Raw genomic sequence first — 14,352 nt, forward strand, 5'->3', positions numbered from 1 at the left:
GATCTTCATTTTCTGAATGTTGAGCTTTAAGCCAACTTTTTCACTCTCCTCTTTCACTTTCATCAAGAGGCTTTTTAATTCCTGTTCACTTTCTGCCATAAGGGTGGTGTCATCTTCATATCTGAGGTTATTGATATTTCTCCCGGCAATCTTTATTTCAGCTCATGCTTCTTCCAGTCCAGCGTTTCTCATGATGTACTCTGCATATAATTTAAATAAGCAGGGTGACAATATACAGCCATGACGTACTCCTTTTCCTATTTGGAACCAGTCTGTTGTTCCATGTCCAGTTCTAACTGTTGCTTCCTGGCCTGCATACAGATTTCTCAAGAGGCAGGTCAGGTGGTCTGGTATTCCCATCTCTTTCAGAATTGTCCACAGTTTATTGTGATCCATACAGTCAAAGGCTTTGGTATAGTCAATAATTAGCCCCCAATTAAAATAAATTAATAAAGAAAACAGAAAGATAATTTTTTAAAGAACTGTAAAGACCTGTCGAAAGCATATCCTCCAACATGCCTTTCCCCAGAATAATGTGTTTGATAGGTCATCAGTCTTAGAACTCTATAAGTAAAATGTATCATGATTTTAAGATTTAAAAAGGGGGGGGGCGGGCATTTTAACATTCCTTTATGTGGGGGGGGAATGTGGAGACTAGGATGTGTAGGGCAACATTTCTCAAAAGATCGACTCAGTATCGAGCTTAAAGAGAATATATTGAACGTGAGGGCTTCAGACTTCGAAATAGGGCCAAGACTCGAAGAGCTCGGAATACTAACCTCAAAATCACCTGGTAAAGTGGTCGCTAATCAAGGGGCCCTGGGGTCATACCGCAGTTTCTGGAGGAGGGTTGTCTCGTAAACAAGGAATTTGTCGCCGGTACTCAGCCTTCACTGTCCCCTTTGAGCTTGGTGCACTCCATCTGTTCTGTAGCCCAGCTACTGGCCATCATCAGCGGGAAGATGGATCCCAGAAGGGTCTGGGTCTGCTGCCCTTACATTGAGATCTTTTATTGTCTCATTTTCCAAAATTAACCGTCGCCCAACGTGGGGCTCGAACCCACGACCCTGAGATTAAGAGTCTCATGCTCTACCGACTGAGCTAGCCGGGCTACAGATAGGAGTACACCTCCTGTCCCAGGAGACCAAAATCCAGCAAGGATGCAGATCACTAAACAACTACAAAAGTACTATGGAGCTCCTACTGTGCGCCTGGCGAAGGGATCTGAAATCTACACCCTCTCGACGTGGGATAGCTCGCCATGCAGGCTTCTGAGGGGAAGAGCAAGGAGATTAGCTGAGGTGCCAGAACCGAATTTCCATTGGAGCAGAGTATTGCCTGCTACAGTGCCGCTTCACTGCCTGTCTCCGAGAAACAGAAATACAGGTAAACATACACACACACACACACACACACACACACACACACACTTTTGATGTGACGGTCTTCACTCCAGGACGCGAGAGAGATAGTGACTAAAACTGAAAAGTAAAAAAATAATAAAATAAAATGGAAAAGTAAGCCATGTTTCCGCCCGGTTTCGAACCGGGGACCTTTCGCGTGTGAGGCGAACGTGATAACCACTACACTACGGAAACGCCCACAACAACTCTCTCGCTGATTACTCCCTGAATCTACACATGGCCCCTACTGGTCAGGACAAGATAAGACAAGATTCCAAAGGGACATGGGGCTCCCTTTAGGGGCCGTCTGAACCACGTTCAGGTCTGGTGGTCCCATTTATCTGCCACAGTAGCGTTTGCAGCTCCTGGCACGGCCTAGTACATAGTTTATGCACGAAGATTCGTAGTTTGGGCGCGTTCTGACCACCATTTTATAAAGCACATGTCATTTTGGAGTTTCCACAAGAGGTGAGAAGCGCCTCGAGATCAGGGTCAATTCTGCGTGCCCAGTTCTGGCATTGCGCAGCGCCCAACACTCACTAGAGAGTCCCGTAACTTTCCCTGCTGTCCAAAAAAATTTTTTTTAATTAAGCAAGATCATGTTTTTTAAAAACATCAAGTATTATTTCTATCGCACAAACAAACAATCCATTTGGCTGAGATGCTCCAGGTACCACAGCAGCATCTTTACCGATACCGTTCTACATCCTAGCTAGGATTCTCTCAAGTAAAACCCAATGCCGCAAACCCAGTTTGAGCCCCTGCTCTTACACTGGGACTCCACGAAGACAGACCTCGAAGTATTCTGGGCGTAGAGCACGCGCGGTGCACAGCTCAGAAAGAGCTGAAGGACTCAATAGCACTTGGGGGGTGGGAAACAAAATTATTTCTTTTTTCTTTAAGGCAATACATTGACTTGGTTCAAGTTCAAAAGAGACAGAACGACATTTACAGAAAAGTGTCCTAGATACACTAATAGTCATCCAGAGATAGACAACAACGATGATAATGATGGATAGCTAAACCTTGTATCTCATTTACTATGTGCTAGGCAATATTATAATAGTTTTGCACAACAGTAATTTCACTAAACCCTCTGAGATAGGAACTACCTTTTATGAATTAGCACAGGATTCTGGTGGCTCAGAGGTTAAAGCATCTGCCTCCAATGCTGGAGACCCGGGTTTGATCCCTGGTGTTGGGAAGACCCCCCTGAAGGAAATGGCAACCTACTCCAGTACTCTTGCCTGGAGAATCCCATGGACGGAGGAGCCTGGTAGGCTACAAGTTCACGGGGTCGCAGAGTCGGACACGACTGAGCGACTTCACTTAGTCACTTATAAAGCTAAACATCCTATCCCTTTCCCTTCTTTACAATTATACTCTATAGATTGTTTAGCACCTTGGTTTTTTCATTTCATTTGTACATTTTGGGGAGGATTCCCTTTTTTACATCTTAAGTGTTCCACTGTGTGAATGTGCATGTCATGATTTGCTACTGTTCCTTTACCGATGGCAGTTAAGAAAGTTCATCTAAACGAAGCGACAGTGACCGATGGTAGTTTCTACAAAGTGTGTGGAAATGCCAACTACAGCTGGGAGGATGGGAGGGGTCTCCGGTCCCACCTCCACCGCACTTCTACAGACCCCGCCCCCTAGTCAGTCTCGGACCGACTCTCGGAGTCTTCAAACAACAAAGTCCTTCGCCTAGATGGGCCGGAAGTACTTCAGGGTTCTCACCGACACCCGCCCTTCCCATTTCCGGTATCGGCCGTGGGGAGTTCCTGCTGCAGTTCTCCGTGTCCGGTCGGTAGGATGGCGCTGGGCCGATACGGTCATAGCATAGAGAGCAGACGGGTGCCAAGCCCTTCCAAGGTCCCCCGAAATTTATCCCCAGTGGCGGGCGATGGGGGAGGCCGGGCTTTCAGTTTCGTCTGCGTTCCCCACTCCCTCGCATTACAGAGTCGTACGCCTCCGTCCTTTTAGGCCTCCCTCCCTGTTCCTGAGTGCCTGCTAGAGCGTCGCCTCACCGTTTCCTGTCATCTGGAGACCCGGGGCGGGGAAGCGGGGGCAGAAAGGGGCGTAGCGTGACCTGGGAGGGAGCTCGCGATCTTGGGTGGTTAGCAGCACCGGAAGTGTTAGGGGAGGCCGGAAGTGAGGGGGCGGAGCCAGGAAGTGAGGAGGGGCGGGGGTTTATGAGGAGGCCAAGGGAGCGTTGGGGCAGATTTGCACTCAGGGCCACCTGAGGGACTTGGCGGTATCGCTCAGCTCTGTCCCCTCCCCTTTCAGGGACTCGGTTGTGGTCTGGGAGTAGGGAACTCTGTGTGCAGGGGTGTGTTGTCGGGAGGACATTTCTTTGGCTGCGCTTGAGGCGAGGTGTGGAGGGGCAGGGCTGGGGGTGGGGCTGGGTCGTCAGGGAGTCTGAGAGGGAAGACCCCCCCGCCCCCCGCCCCCACCACTCACCACCCGTCTATACTGGCTGACTGGACACTTAAGATGGCTGCCGTTGCCATGGCACCCAACCCTGTGCAGACCCTTCAGGAGGAGGCGGTGTGCGCTATCTGCCTCGATTACTTCACGGACCCCGTGTCCATCGGCTGCGGGCACAACTTCTGCCGAGTGTGTGTAACCCAGTTGTGGGGAGGGGAGGATGAAGAGGACAGAGAAGAGTTAGACCGGGAGGAAGAGGAGGAGGATGCAGAGGAGGAAGAAGTGGAGGCTGTGGGGGCCGGTGGGGGTTGGGACACCCCTATGCGCGATGAAGACTATGAGGGCGACATGGAGGAGGAGGTCGAGGAGGAAGAAGAGGGTGTGTTCTGGACCAGTGGCATGGGCGGATCCAACTGGGACAACATGGACTACGTGTGGGAGGAGGAGGAGGAGGAGGAAGACCTGGACTACTACTTGGGGGATATGGAGGAGGACCTGAGGGGAGAGGAGGAGGAGGACGAGGAGGAAGTGCTGGAGGAGGACGAGGAAGAGGAGCTAGATCCCGTCACCCCACTGCCCCCGCCTCCAACTCCTCGGAGGTGCTTCACCTGCCCTCAGTGCCGCAAGAGCTTTCCTAGGCGGAGCTTCCGGCCCAACCTGCAGCTGGCCAACATGGTCCAGGTGATTCGGCAGATGCACCCAACCGCTGGTCGGGGGAGCCGTGGGAACGAGCAGGGCATTTGTCCCAAACACCAAGAAGCCCTGAAGCTCTTCTGCGAGGTGGATGAAGAGGCCATCTGTGTGGTATGTCGAGAATCCAGGAACCACAAACAGCACAGCGTGGTGCCATTGGAGGAGGTGGTGCAGGAGTACAAGGTGAGAGTAGAAGATGGGAGTTTAGTTGGGGTGGAGAAGAAGTAAGAGAAACTGGGGAAAGGAAATGGTGTCTTTCCCGTCCAGAGATCCTCGTGCACTGTTGAGCTGATTCTCCTTACCTAAGCACTTACTGGCACCAGGATGGTTAGAGTGAGAAGGATCCTGGACACAGACAAAGTAGACACTGTGGAGAAGACCAGGGAAGACTGGCTTCCTCAAACGAAATCTGGTGATGTCATATCACTGGACTTTGTCTCTTGGGGAAAAGCCACTGCTGTTTTGCACTTCACTGTCCCTAAGTTATAGAAATGCAAGTGACAAGCCCTTAGGGCTTTACCACCCGTCTTATTTAACTGTGAATGACTCTTAAAACTCTATCCCTGATTAAAACCTCTAGAAATGGGAAGAACTTGCTCAGTCATAAAGTCCTGGCCGACTCTTTGCGACCCCATGGACTGTAGCCTGCCAGGCTCCTCTGTCCATGGAATTTTCCAGGCAAGAATACTGGAGTGGGTTGCCATTTCCTTCTCCAGGAAAGAGCTTGGGCCTCAAATAATAAGGTGTTCTGAGGAACAGAAGTGTGTATTGACTACTAGAATCAGACTCATATGCTCTGCTCTTGTTCTAATGGGTTCCCCACCCACTCCAAGATATGGCTTTGTTTTCTCCTTGCGGAATCATTCTTTCGTACTGGCCAGCACTTCTTACCTTTCCTGGGTATTTAAAAAGAGGGATAGGCTTTTAAGTCAGAAGATCTGGCCCTTAGTCTCTGAATGTCTTTGAACTTTATAATTTCTCCAGGATTAAAAGTTAATGTTTACTGAACACTTACTATGTACCCCTGCACTGTACTAAGCACTTTTTCTTGGACTGTCTCATTTAAAATTGAAAACCTGTGAGTTTGCTGTGGTTTGTATTCCCGTTTTACAGATTGGGAAACGGAAGGGAAACAGAAACAGAGAGATGTAAGTAATATACACACAGGGCCACACAGTTCCTCGTAACTACACCGCCTCCCCCCGCCCCGCCTTTCCTGGCCTATACTGTTTTACAACATCACCACTATTTAGATGTCTGTTGTTTGATTTTTCTGACATGTGACTTTTCTTCTCGAAGTTTGATTCTAATTTAGTTAACATCTTTTCGGACACAGGTAAAGGAGATTTGTGTGTGAGATAGCTGGTAGAAATAACATTTACCGAAGGGCCAGATGGTTTGTAGAAGTGGAACCAGGAGGAGAGGGTAGCTGCTTCTGTGTAGTCTGCACAGAGCTTTTCTGTTTTATGACCTGTGTTTTCATAATCTTCTCCTGATTTGTACAGTAACTTCATTTGGGTTTTATTATCATTACTCCAGTTTCAGAGTAAGATGTCTAGAGCTTCTCAGCTGGGAGTGGTATGTACAGTTAAGACAAATATACACTCCTTATGACAAGTAACTGTTCCTCCCACAGAGTGATTGTCAAACCTGGCTGATTGTTCCAGTTATTAGTGGAGGTTTTCAGAAGTACGGTGGGCCCTACCATCATTGATTCTGAATCACTGACAAGGGAGGGTTATCTTTAGAAAGCCCAGGCTACTATGGAAATCACTGCACTGGTACTACCACCTGCCTTTTAGGCCCTACATTATTAGGGGACATTGTGAGCTCCTTTTGTCCTTCCCTTTTGTATCCTCTTGGCTTCTAGTTACCTGTACCCATCAATGTGTAGTCACTTTGTTAACTGGATCCCAGGGTGGCATATCCATGGGGCATTCCATCCCTTCTCCACCCTCTCCTTGCAGAACTCTCCTGAAGAACTTCTGAAACTGGATTTTAATTTGTGTTAGCCATAGCTTTTGAATGCCAGCCCAGTAGAGCTCTGCGATTTGAAGAGGCCACTAAACACAAAGTCTGACATTAACTGATCAGTAAATGTAAATACATACATTTTATTATGTCCAACTAATTTTTTGAGTCTCCTCTTCTAAATTACAGGGTATTTTACAGGCAGGTAGTTTCTTTTCAGATACACACACTAACTAGCACTAGCTTGGCACAGTGTTGTTTTGTAGAAATATTTCTTTATTGAATAGGTAATAATGCACAAATGATATATAAATAAAGCTTCAAAAAAAGTTAAAGGTTCTTGAAAATTTCTCTTAAATGGTACTCTATTTGGATTCGTGTAGGAATTTTTTGTCCATAATTTAGGAAAAATATTAAATAAGAAATATAAGCATAAATGTTGAATTAATAGAGTTGAAATTATTGACCCTACTGGAAAAAAATAGAAAATAATGGCAAAAGGCAAATTTTTGTGTTGTTTATGCTATTTTTATGTTATGGATTGATTGTAATTTTATTATGATTTTTTTTTCAACTATTTAACCTTGCAATGACTACCTTTTGTGCACTGGGTCAGTAACCTCTTTAGATCAAGGGTCATTATCAGATTGTCATTGGGAGCTTAGGCCTGGGTAGGGAATTCTAGATAACATTTAGTACTGATCTTTTGTTCTGTGTCAGACATTGTGCTAAGCATCATGTCCACAAGGTAGATTCTCTTATTCCTAGTTCCCTTTTTAAGGTGAGGTAACTTGAAGCATGGTCACTTGCCTGCATTCAGGTTCAGATCTGAGTCTAGGTGTGAGCTCTTCTAGGCTGTATTACCCCCCAAGGAAAAGGAGGTAGAAAGGCAGAAGTAGTAGAAGGCATAAAAAAGGAAAGGGCACAAAAACCAGGGTTATCCATTCTGGTCTTTAAAGCACAAGATTCTGTTACAAACGATTAGAACACAGAGCTCAAGTGCATTTTTGTTGCATGAGTTAAAACTTTAGGAGGAAAGTGTATTTGTCTTCCATTTAGCAAGTAATTGAGTGGGAGAGAAGCATAGAAATTAAAATAAATGGGGTCCATGCTCCCATGAGCCTGTGTGTCTTAGGGACAGAACACATGTAAGTGATTACAGTGCAGGGAAGTATTATAAAGGTGTATTCATGTTCCTTGGGATCACAGAGGAAGTTGAGGGTGGAGAGCATCAGGGCCATGGACGGGGAGCATCAGGGGCATGGACAGGTAGCTGGGTTTTAAAGGAAGAATGCCTTGGGCTAAGTGTAGAAGGGCAGTCCCAGACAGAGGGAGTAGCATGGATAAAAGTATGGAATTATGCTCAGGAAAAGACTAGAAGTTTTATGTGACTAAAACTAAAGATTCTGTGTGCAGGAGGTATAGGAGGGGAGCTAGAAATGAAGGTGCAATGAGAGCCTCATATATTGCAAGTCATGGAGAACTGTTGAAAGATTTTTAGCATAGGCATAAAATCATCAGAAAAGTATTTAGAGTTGAAAATTATAAGGAAGATTGCTTATGAGAAGGAAGGGACCATATGTAAGAGCATTCATATGGAAAGACTGTGCATTGAGGGGCTCAAGCCATGTTCACTCCCAACTCTTGAGTGTGGTGCTGTGTAGTCATCAGGATCCTACCTTTATTATTTTGACCAGGCCGAGTGGCATGCCGGATCTTATTTCCCTGACCGGGGACTGAACCTGTGCCCTGTGCAGTGGAAGTGCAGAGTCTTAACTGCTGGACTGCCAAGGAAGTCCCAGAATCTTAACTTGTAGACTTTGTACATGAGTTCAGGAGGAGGGTTGAAAGCCTTTGTCATCATCTGAAGAGAAGAAAGGGGAGGAAGGGAATTTGATGCTCATTTAATACCTGTAATGGGTATCAGGCTTTGAGCCCAAACCACTGCAGGTAGAATGGGGGATATGGCCTTTGAGGGCAGGTGCTTCTCCTGTCCAAGACCTCTAACTTTCCTTTCTCCATCTCTTTAGGCCAAACTGCAGGGGCATGTGGAACCGCTGAGGAAGCACCTGGAGGCTGTGCAGAAGATGAAGGCCAAGGAGGAGAGGCGGGTGACAGAGTTGAAGGTGAGTGAATGTCCTTGACAGGGCTGACTGACTGTTTCTGTGGTTAGAGCAGGAAAGATGGGCTCTCACAAGTGGTGACTGGATCCTCTGAAGAGGGACAGCCAAGGCCTGGGAGAGAAGTAGACACCTTCTTGGGTGTCTGTGAGGAGAGGGGTCTTAGCAGCTCAAAGAAAGAGTTAGTCGTTCATTTGTATCCAACTCTGCGATCCCATGAACTGTAGCCCAACAGACTCCTCTGTCCATGGAATTCTCCAGGCAAGACTACTGCAGTTGGTTGCCATTCCCTTCTCCAGGGTATCTTCATGACCCAGGGATTGAAACCAGGTCTCCTGCATTGCAGGCAGATTCTTTACCATCTGAGCCACCAGAGAAGCCTTAGCAAATCAAGAGGCATGTTTATTCCTAGGTTCCAAAATGGAATGAAATAGGTTTAGCTTGGAGAGGGCTGGTCCCTGGCTCAAGGTTGCAGAGCAGGTTTACCATCCCAGACACTTAACCCTAGACCTGCTGCCCCATACCATCACTCCAGATAGCACAGAGGACAGAAGAGGGCAAGGCAAACTTCACATACCAGCTGTCAGAGAAGCTCCAGGTTCCAAGACAGATGTCAGGTGGTGGGCAAGGCATGAGTGGAGGAATGTCAGTATTATAGAGACCTATTATCTTCTAGTCTGGTGTTTTTCAGCCTTTTTTCTTTATTGCTTACGCCTCCCCATGGAGTATATTTTCCCCCTAATTCCAGCCCTTTACTCCTGCCTCTTTTTGTAAAGCTGGTAGGCACTGGAATGACCTGGCAATGAGCTTTGGACACCAAGCCAGGGCATCCCTCCTATCTGACGTCGTCCCCCATCTCTCCAGTGCCTGCCATCCTGGCAGGGTGGCTGAGCCTTGCCACTTTCCAGGACCCATGCTCATTCATTGCCACCTATACATTAGGGACTTTGTTGCTGGGCACCTAGTGGGAATCTTGAGTCTGGGAGTCAGGGATTTTCTTGCTTCTAGCCTGCTGCCCAAATTGAGATGTTGGGCTCCTGGGGTGCAGCGGTATCAGGAACTGAGTTTCACTGGGATAGAGAGTGAAACTATTTTCTTCACACACTTGACCAGCCAGGACTTCCCTGCATACTCTGGCCTTTTAATTCTTTTTACATACCCTTAAGAATGTCTCCAGCTTATATCTGGGTAAAAACTGTGCTGATCATCCAGGGTTGCCCTTCCGAGGCAAATGGGGTGGGAATGGGTAGAGGTCTTCTCTCTTTATATATTAACATTATCTACATAATATTTTTGATTTTGCCTCATGGCCCATAAAGTGTAAAATCGAATCTGACCCTTTATGGAAAATTTACTGACATCTGACCTAGAAGGATTGGGTGACCTTCCCATGGTCATTAGTGGAATAGCCAGGACCCTGATTTTGTATCTTGATTCCTGAATTTTTTATTTATTTCAAAAACTTCTCACCAAGCACCTACTTGGTAGTCGGCACTGTTCCAGGGTCTGAGGATCCTGTGGCAATAGAGCTTACAGAGCAGTGGGGAAAGAGGATTTTTAAAGATACTCCAATGTAAATATAACTTTTCAAATTGAGGCATATGCCACGAGAAGATACGATATTTATGTAAGTGACCCTGATTTAGATCTGGAAGAGAGAGAAGACTTTTCTCAGGAATATTTAAGCTTAGACCTGAAGAGTCAAGTAGCCAAGGTGTAGATAAGCGTTGCAGGCAGTGGTTGGTGGGTTTGGGACCATTGTGCCAGGAGCATGCTAAAGCCTGCTAAAGCCAGGAGATGGGGAAGGGGTCAGGGGCTCTTTTCCATTCAGAATGTAGGGCTCCTTTGCCTTGGATTGAGGGGCAGCAGTTACCAAATTGGAGGTTTGTTTCTGTGTGTTGAGGTGGTATCCACCATCCCCTTTGCATCATCCCAGAGCCAGATGAAGTCAGAGCTGGCAGCTGTGGCCTCAGAATTTGGTCGGCTGACACGATTTCTGGCGGAAGAGCAGGCAGGGCTAGAGCGGCGCCTCCGAGAGATGCACGAAGCTCAGCTGGGGCGTGCAGGAGCAGCAGCCAGCCGCCTCTCAGAGCAGGCTGCCCAGCTGAGCCGCCTGCTGGCTGAGGCCCAGGAGCGAAGCCAGCAAGGGGGCCTGCGGCTGCTCCAGGTAAGCAATGGCCCCTTCCTTGTCCACCCCCCCAGAGCCCTGTGTCAGCTGTATCAGGTGGTGCTTACCAAACACCTGTCCAGAGCTGCCTCTCTTCTCATTGGGAGGAACCCACAATGATTTAACCCAAATTTTTGAGGCTGGAGACAGATTAGTTGATACTGAATGTGGTGTGTGATAAATGTACCTAATGAAAAGAATGAAGATTGTTTGTAAAAGGATTTTAAGAGTTTGGAAAAGAATTTTTGACATTAACATCTTGAAAGATAGGACCAAGTCATATTGTGAAAATTCTTTTACTGGGGCTGTAAATTCTGGTGGGCTCACAGCAGGATGGGTTAAATTAGGCATGAGTCATATGGGTGATTGAGATGGATGCGTGTTTATCAAAGGCCTTGTATATGCTTTCTCACTCACTGTCCAAGTTCAGTTCTTTCTCTGGCTGGAATCAGATGGGGAGAAGGGAACCATCCCTGTGCAGCTGACTCTCTGTTTCTTTCTCCCTCTCCCTCTTTTTGTTATTCCCAGGACATCAAGGAGACTTTCAATAGGTGTGTTCTCACCCTTTATCCTTTGACCCAATGGCATCTGGTTCCCCATCCCTGCATCTCTTGGATATCCCGCTCCTCTCCTTCCTTCCCCAGGACCTGAGTTTCTGCCTCCTGGACCCTCTCCTTCCCCTCAGCTTCTGCTCTTCCCTCTGGGGGAATATCATGGTCCCACCCCCTGCCCGGTCCCCTTCTCCAGGTGTGAAGAGGTACAGCTGCAGCCCCCAGAGGTCTGGTCCCCTGACCCGTGTCAACCCCATAGCCATGACTTCCTGACAGACGCCATCGTGAGGAAAATGAGCCGGATGTTCTGTCAGGCTGCCCGAGGTAGGGAGGTCACCTGTTCGACCTTCCTTTGCCTTCCCCTTCACAGACCTGAGATTGGGTTCTGAGGGAAAGTTGGGCCCTGGGGGAATGGGTGCTGAAATTGGAGCAGGATAAAGGCAGGCCAGTTGGGGCTTCAAGCTGAGAGCAGCATTTTTGTTCTAGCCCAGGTGGGTGTTAGGGAGTAAAAGCAGGACCAGAGGGAAAACCTGTCTGGTGTCCTGAAAACAGTGGGGAAAAAAAGTGGAGCCCCTAGGAACTTGAGCCCAGACTCTGTTGGGGCAGGGAGCTGAAGACAGCTGGATGGTGGGGAGGTCAAGAGGTGAAGGGGGAGGGCAGCAGGAAAGGCCAAACTTTGGAGTTAGCCACCAACAGGGAGCAGTCGTTCCAGCCCTGGCGTATTTGTCCTCCCTCCTCCCAAGTGGACCTGACGCTGGACCCTGACACGGCTCACCCGGCTCTGATGCTGTCTCCCGACCGCCGGGGGGTCCGCCTGGCAGAGAGGCGGCAGGAGGTTGCTGACCATTCCAAGCGCTTCTCGGCCGACTGCTGCGTGCTGGGGGCCCAGGGCTTCCGCTCTGGCCGGCACTACTGGGAGGTAGAGGTGGGTGGGCGGCGGGGCTGGGCGGTGGGTGCTGCCCGTGAATCAACCCATCATAAGGAGAAGGTGGGCTCTGGGGGGTCCTCTGTGGGCAGTGGGGATGCCAGCTCCTCTCGCCATCACCACCGCCGCCGCCGCCTCCACCTGCCCCAGCAGCCCCTGCTCCAGCGGGAAGTGTGGTGTGTGGGCACCAATGGCAAACGCTACCAGGCACAAAGCTCAACGGAGCAGACACTGCTGAGCCCAAGTGAGAAACCACGGCGGTTTGGCGTGTACCTGGACTATGAGGCTGGGCGCCTGGGCTTCTACAATGCAGAGACTCTGGCTCATGTGCACACCTTTTCGGCTGCCTTCTTGGGCGAGCGTGTCTTCCCTTTCTTCCGGGTGCTCTCCAAGGGCACCCGCATCAAGCTCTGCCCTTGATCAGCCTGCCACCCGCATGGGCCCCTCTGGTTAGCACTAGGGGGGCGGGTGGTGGTGGAAGGTGGCCCATTAAGTTTGGGGGCTAAAATGCTCCCGTTCTTGCGTTGCTTCATGCTCCTTTGACCCCAGGCCCCTGCTTCTACTTCTAGGAGTCTAATAAACTCTCCTAGCCTCCAGCTCAGCTTTCTCTCACCTACTGGGTCTGTTCAACAGGTCTGCATGGGTCCCTGATGACAACAGCTGCCTGGTGTTCCCTTCCTGTCTGCCCAGGGATCTGAGTTTTTGAGTAGGGGATGACGGGAGGTTGTAATCTCATTACTAAACTTCCCTTTCCCCATTCCTGTTCAACTTTCATGTCAGTTCTGAGGCTGGAGGATTTGGGCAAGACTCATGACAGCCCTCATTCCATTTTCTGATGCAAATTTTAGCTAAGGGATTTGGAAGCTTTTTTGGGGGAGGCAGGCTGGGAAAAGGGTAGAGCTGGATAATCAACAGTCTACTCTCTGGGGGAAGTAGGAAGGATTCTAATTTTCCTTCCATCCCCAATTTCTACCTCCATAGACTGGCCAGAATTTAGCTTCAGTGAGATCTGGAATGGTCGACATGATGGAAACTACATACATCATCCAATTATTTCTTCCCCCTTCCTTTTTCAGCACTAATCTAGGAGCAAGGCTCCTCCCCCACCCCAATCCCTCAGGTCTTTTCACCGCCAGGCTCCTTTCCTTTTCTGTAAAATCCCCTTGTCAGTTTCCAGCCTCTCTTCATGTGCTTAGTTCCCTCCATTTGGTGAGCCCTGGAGGGGAGCCTTGGGACAGGGATTTGAATCCCTAGGAGAGCCTTGGGCAGAATCTATTTTTCTAGTAACCCTTTGCCTTCTGTCACTTATCAGCTTTTGTCCTCTGCTTTGATGGCTGAGGTCAATTTTATGCTCCTGGGAGAAAAGGAAGATGGGTTGTGTTGTGGAAATAAAAACTATCTGCTGCTTTTGTGGAGTCCATTCCTTTAGAGAGTAAGGTGTTGCTAGTGGTAAACAATCTGCCTATCAGTGCAAAAGAAGCAAGAGATGTGGGTTCAATCCCTGGGTGGGGAAGATCCCCCAGGGAAGGAAACGACAACCCAGCGACAGGAGCCTGGGGGGCAGTAGTCCATAGGGGTTGGAAACCAGAGTCGGACATGACTTGAGTGTGCATACACACACAAAGCAGATGCCACAGAATGGAGGAGTGGTTAATTAGATCTTGTTAGATGTGACTGTTTCAACAGAGTGAGGTATAAATCCTACCACCCTCCATCTGGGTCTCCCGCCTAGCTTATTATTGGCAGGCTCCTCAAGTCTACTTCAAGATCATCTGACACTTCTTTTCTACCACTGCTTGAGGCTTTGGTTTTCCTAACAATCTCCATACTGTGGCCCTATGCCCAAGACTCAGGCACACTACATCTCCAGTCTTTTTATGTATCTAGTTGGAAGTCAAAGAAGTCTTACTGCCATTATGAGTTAGAGGGTATATATACAGGAGACCTCAATGTGCCACACATCTGTCATTTAGCTGCCACCTGAGGAAAAGCCACCATCTCCAGATGTAAAATTAGGTGTAAAATTACACCTAATTTTAAATATCTATGTAAGGTGAGTACAAAGGAGTCCTTGCCTTAAAGGACTAAAACA

The 14,352-nt window shown here is 48.3% G+C and overlaps 1 protein-coding gene and 2 non-coding genes across 9 annotated transcripts; 1 reads left to right on the plus strand and 2 right to left on the minus strand.

Moving 5' to 3' along the window:
• Positions 1 to 1,038: 1,038 nt before the first annotated feature.
• On the minus strand, positions 1,039 to 1,111 carry TRNAK-CUU (transfer RNA lysine (anticodon CUU)). The gene has a single exon. It is a non-coding gene; the product is annotated as a tRNA-Lys (tRNA).
• Positions 1,112 to 1,525: 414 nt separating this feature from the next.
• On the minus strand, positions 1,526 to 1,598 carry TRNAV-CAC (transfer RNA valine (anticodon CAC)). Its single transcript has one exon. It is a non-coding gene; the product is annotated as a tRNA-Val (tRNA).
• A 1,568-nt stretch (positions 1,599 to 3,166) lies between these two features.
• On the plus strand, positions 3,167 to 13,667 carry TRIM41 (tripartite motif containing 41). Of its 7 annotated transcripts, none has more exons than XM_069591815.1 (7): positions 3,167 to 4,709; positions 8,528 to 8,623; positions 10,554 to 10,784; positions 11,313 to 11,335; positions 11,532 to 11,659; positions 12,079 to 12,260; positions 13,242 to 13,667. In XM_069591815.1, exons 1-7 carry the CDS (start codon positions 3,900 to 3,902, stop codon positions 13,512 to 13,514), a joined length of 1,743 nt encoding a protein of 580 aa, XP_069447916.1. In that variant the 5' UTR covers positions 3,167 to 3,899; the 3' UTR covers positions 13,515 to 13,667. The 7 variants fall into 7 exon arrangements, 6 of the variants coding, with proteins under 6 accessions (XP_069447916.1, XP_069447918.1, XP_069447914.1 ...); XM_069591817.1 differs by having other exon boundaries at positions 3,180 to 4,709; positions 12,894 to 13,667; XM_069591816.1 differs by having other exon boundaries at positions 3,586 to 4,709; positions 10,521 to 10,784; positions 12,894 to 13,667.
• The last annotated feature ends 685 nt before the right edge of the window (positions 13,668 to 14,352 follow it).

This window comes from Ovis canadensis, chromosome 5 (assembly GCF_042477335.2).
Source record: "Ovis canadensis isolate MfBH-ARS-UI-01 breed Bighorn chromosome 5, ARS-UI_OviCan_v2, whole genome shotgun sequence".
Classification (NCBI taxonomy): Eukaryota; Metazoa; Chordata; class Mammalia; order Artiodactyla; family Bovidae; genus Ovis; species Ovis canadensis.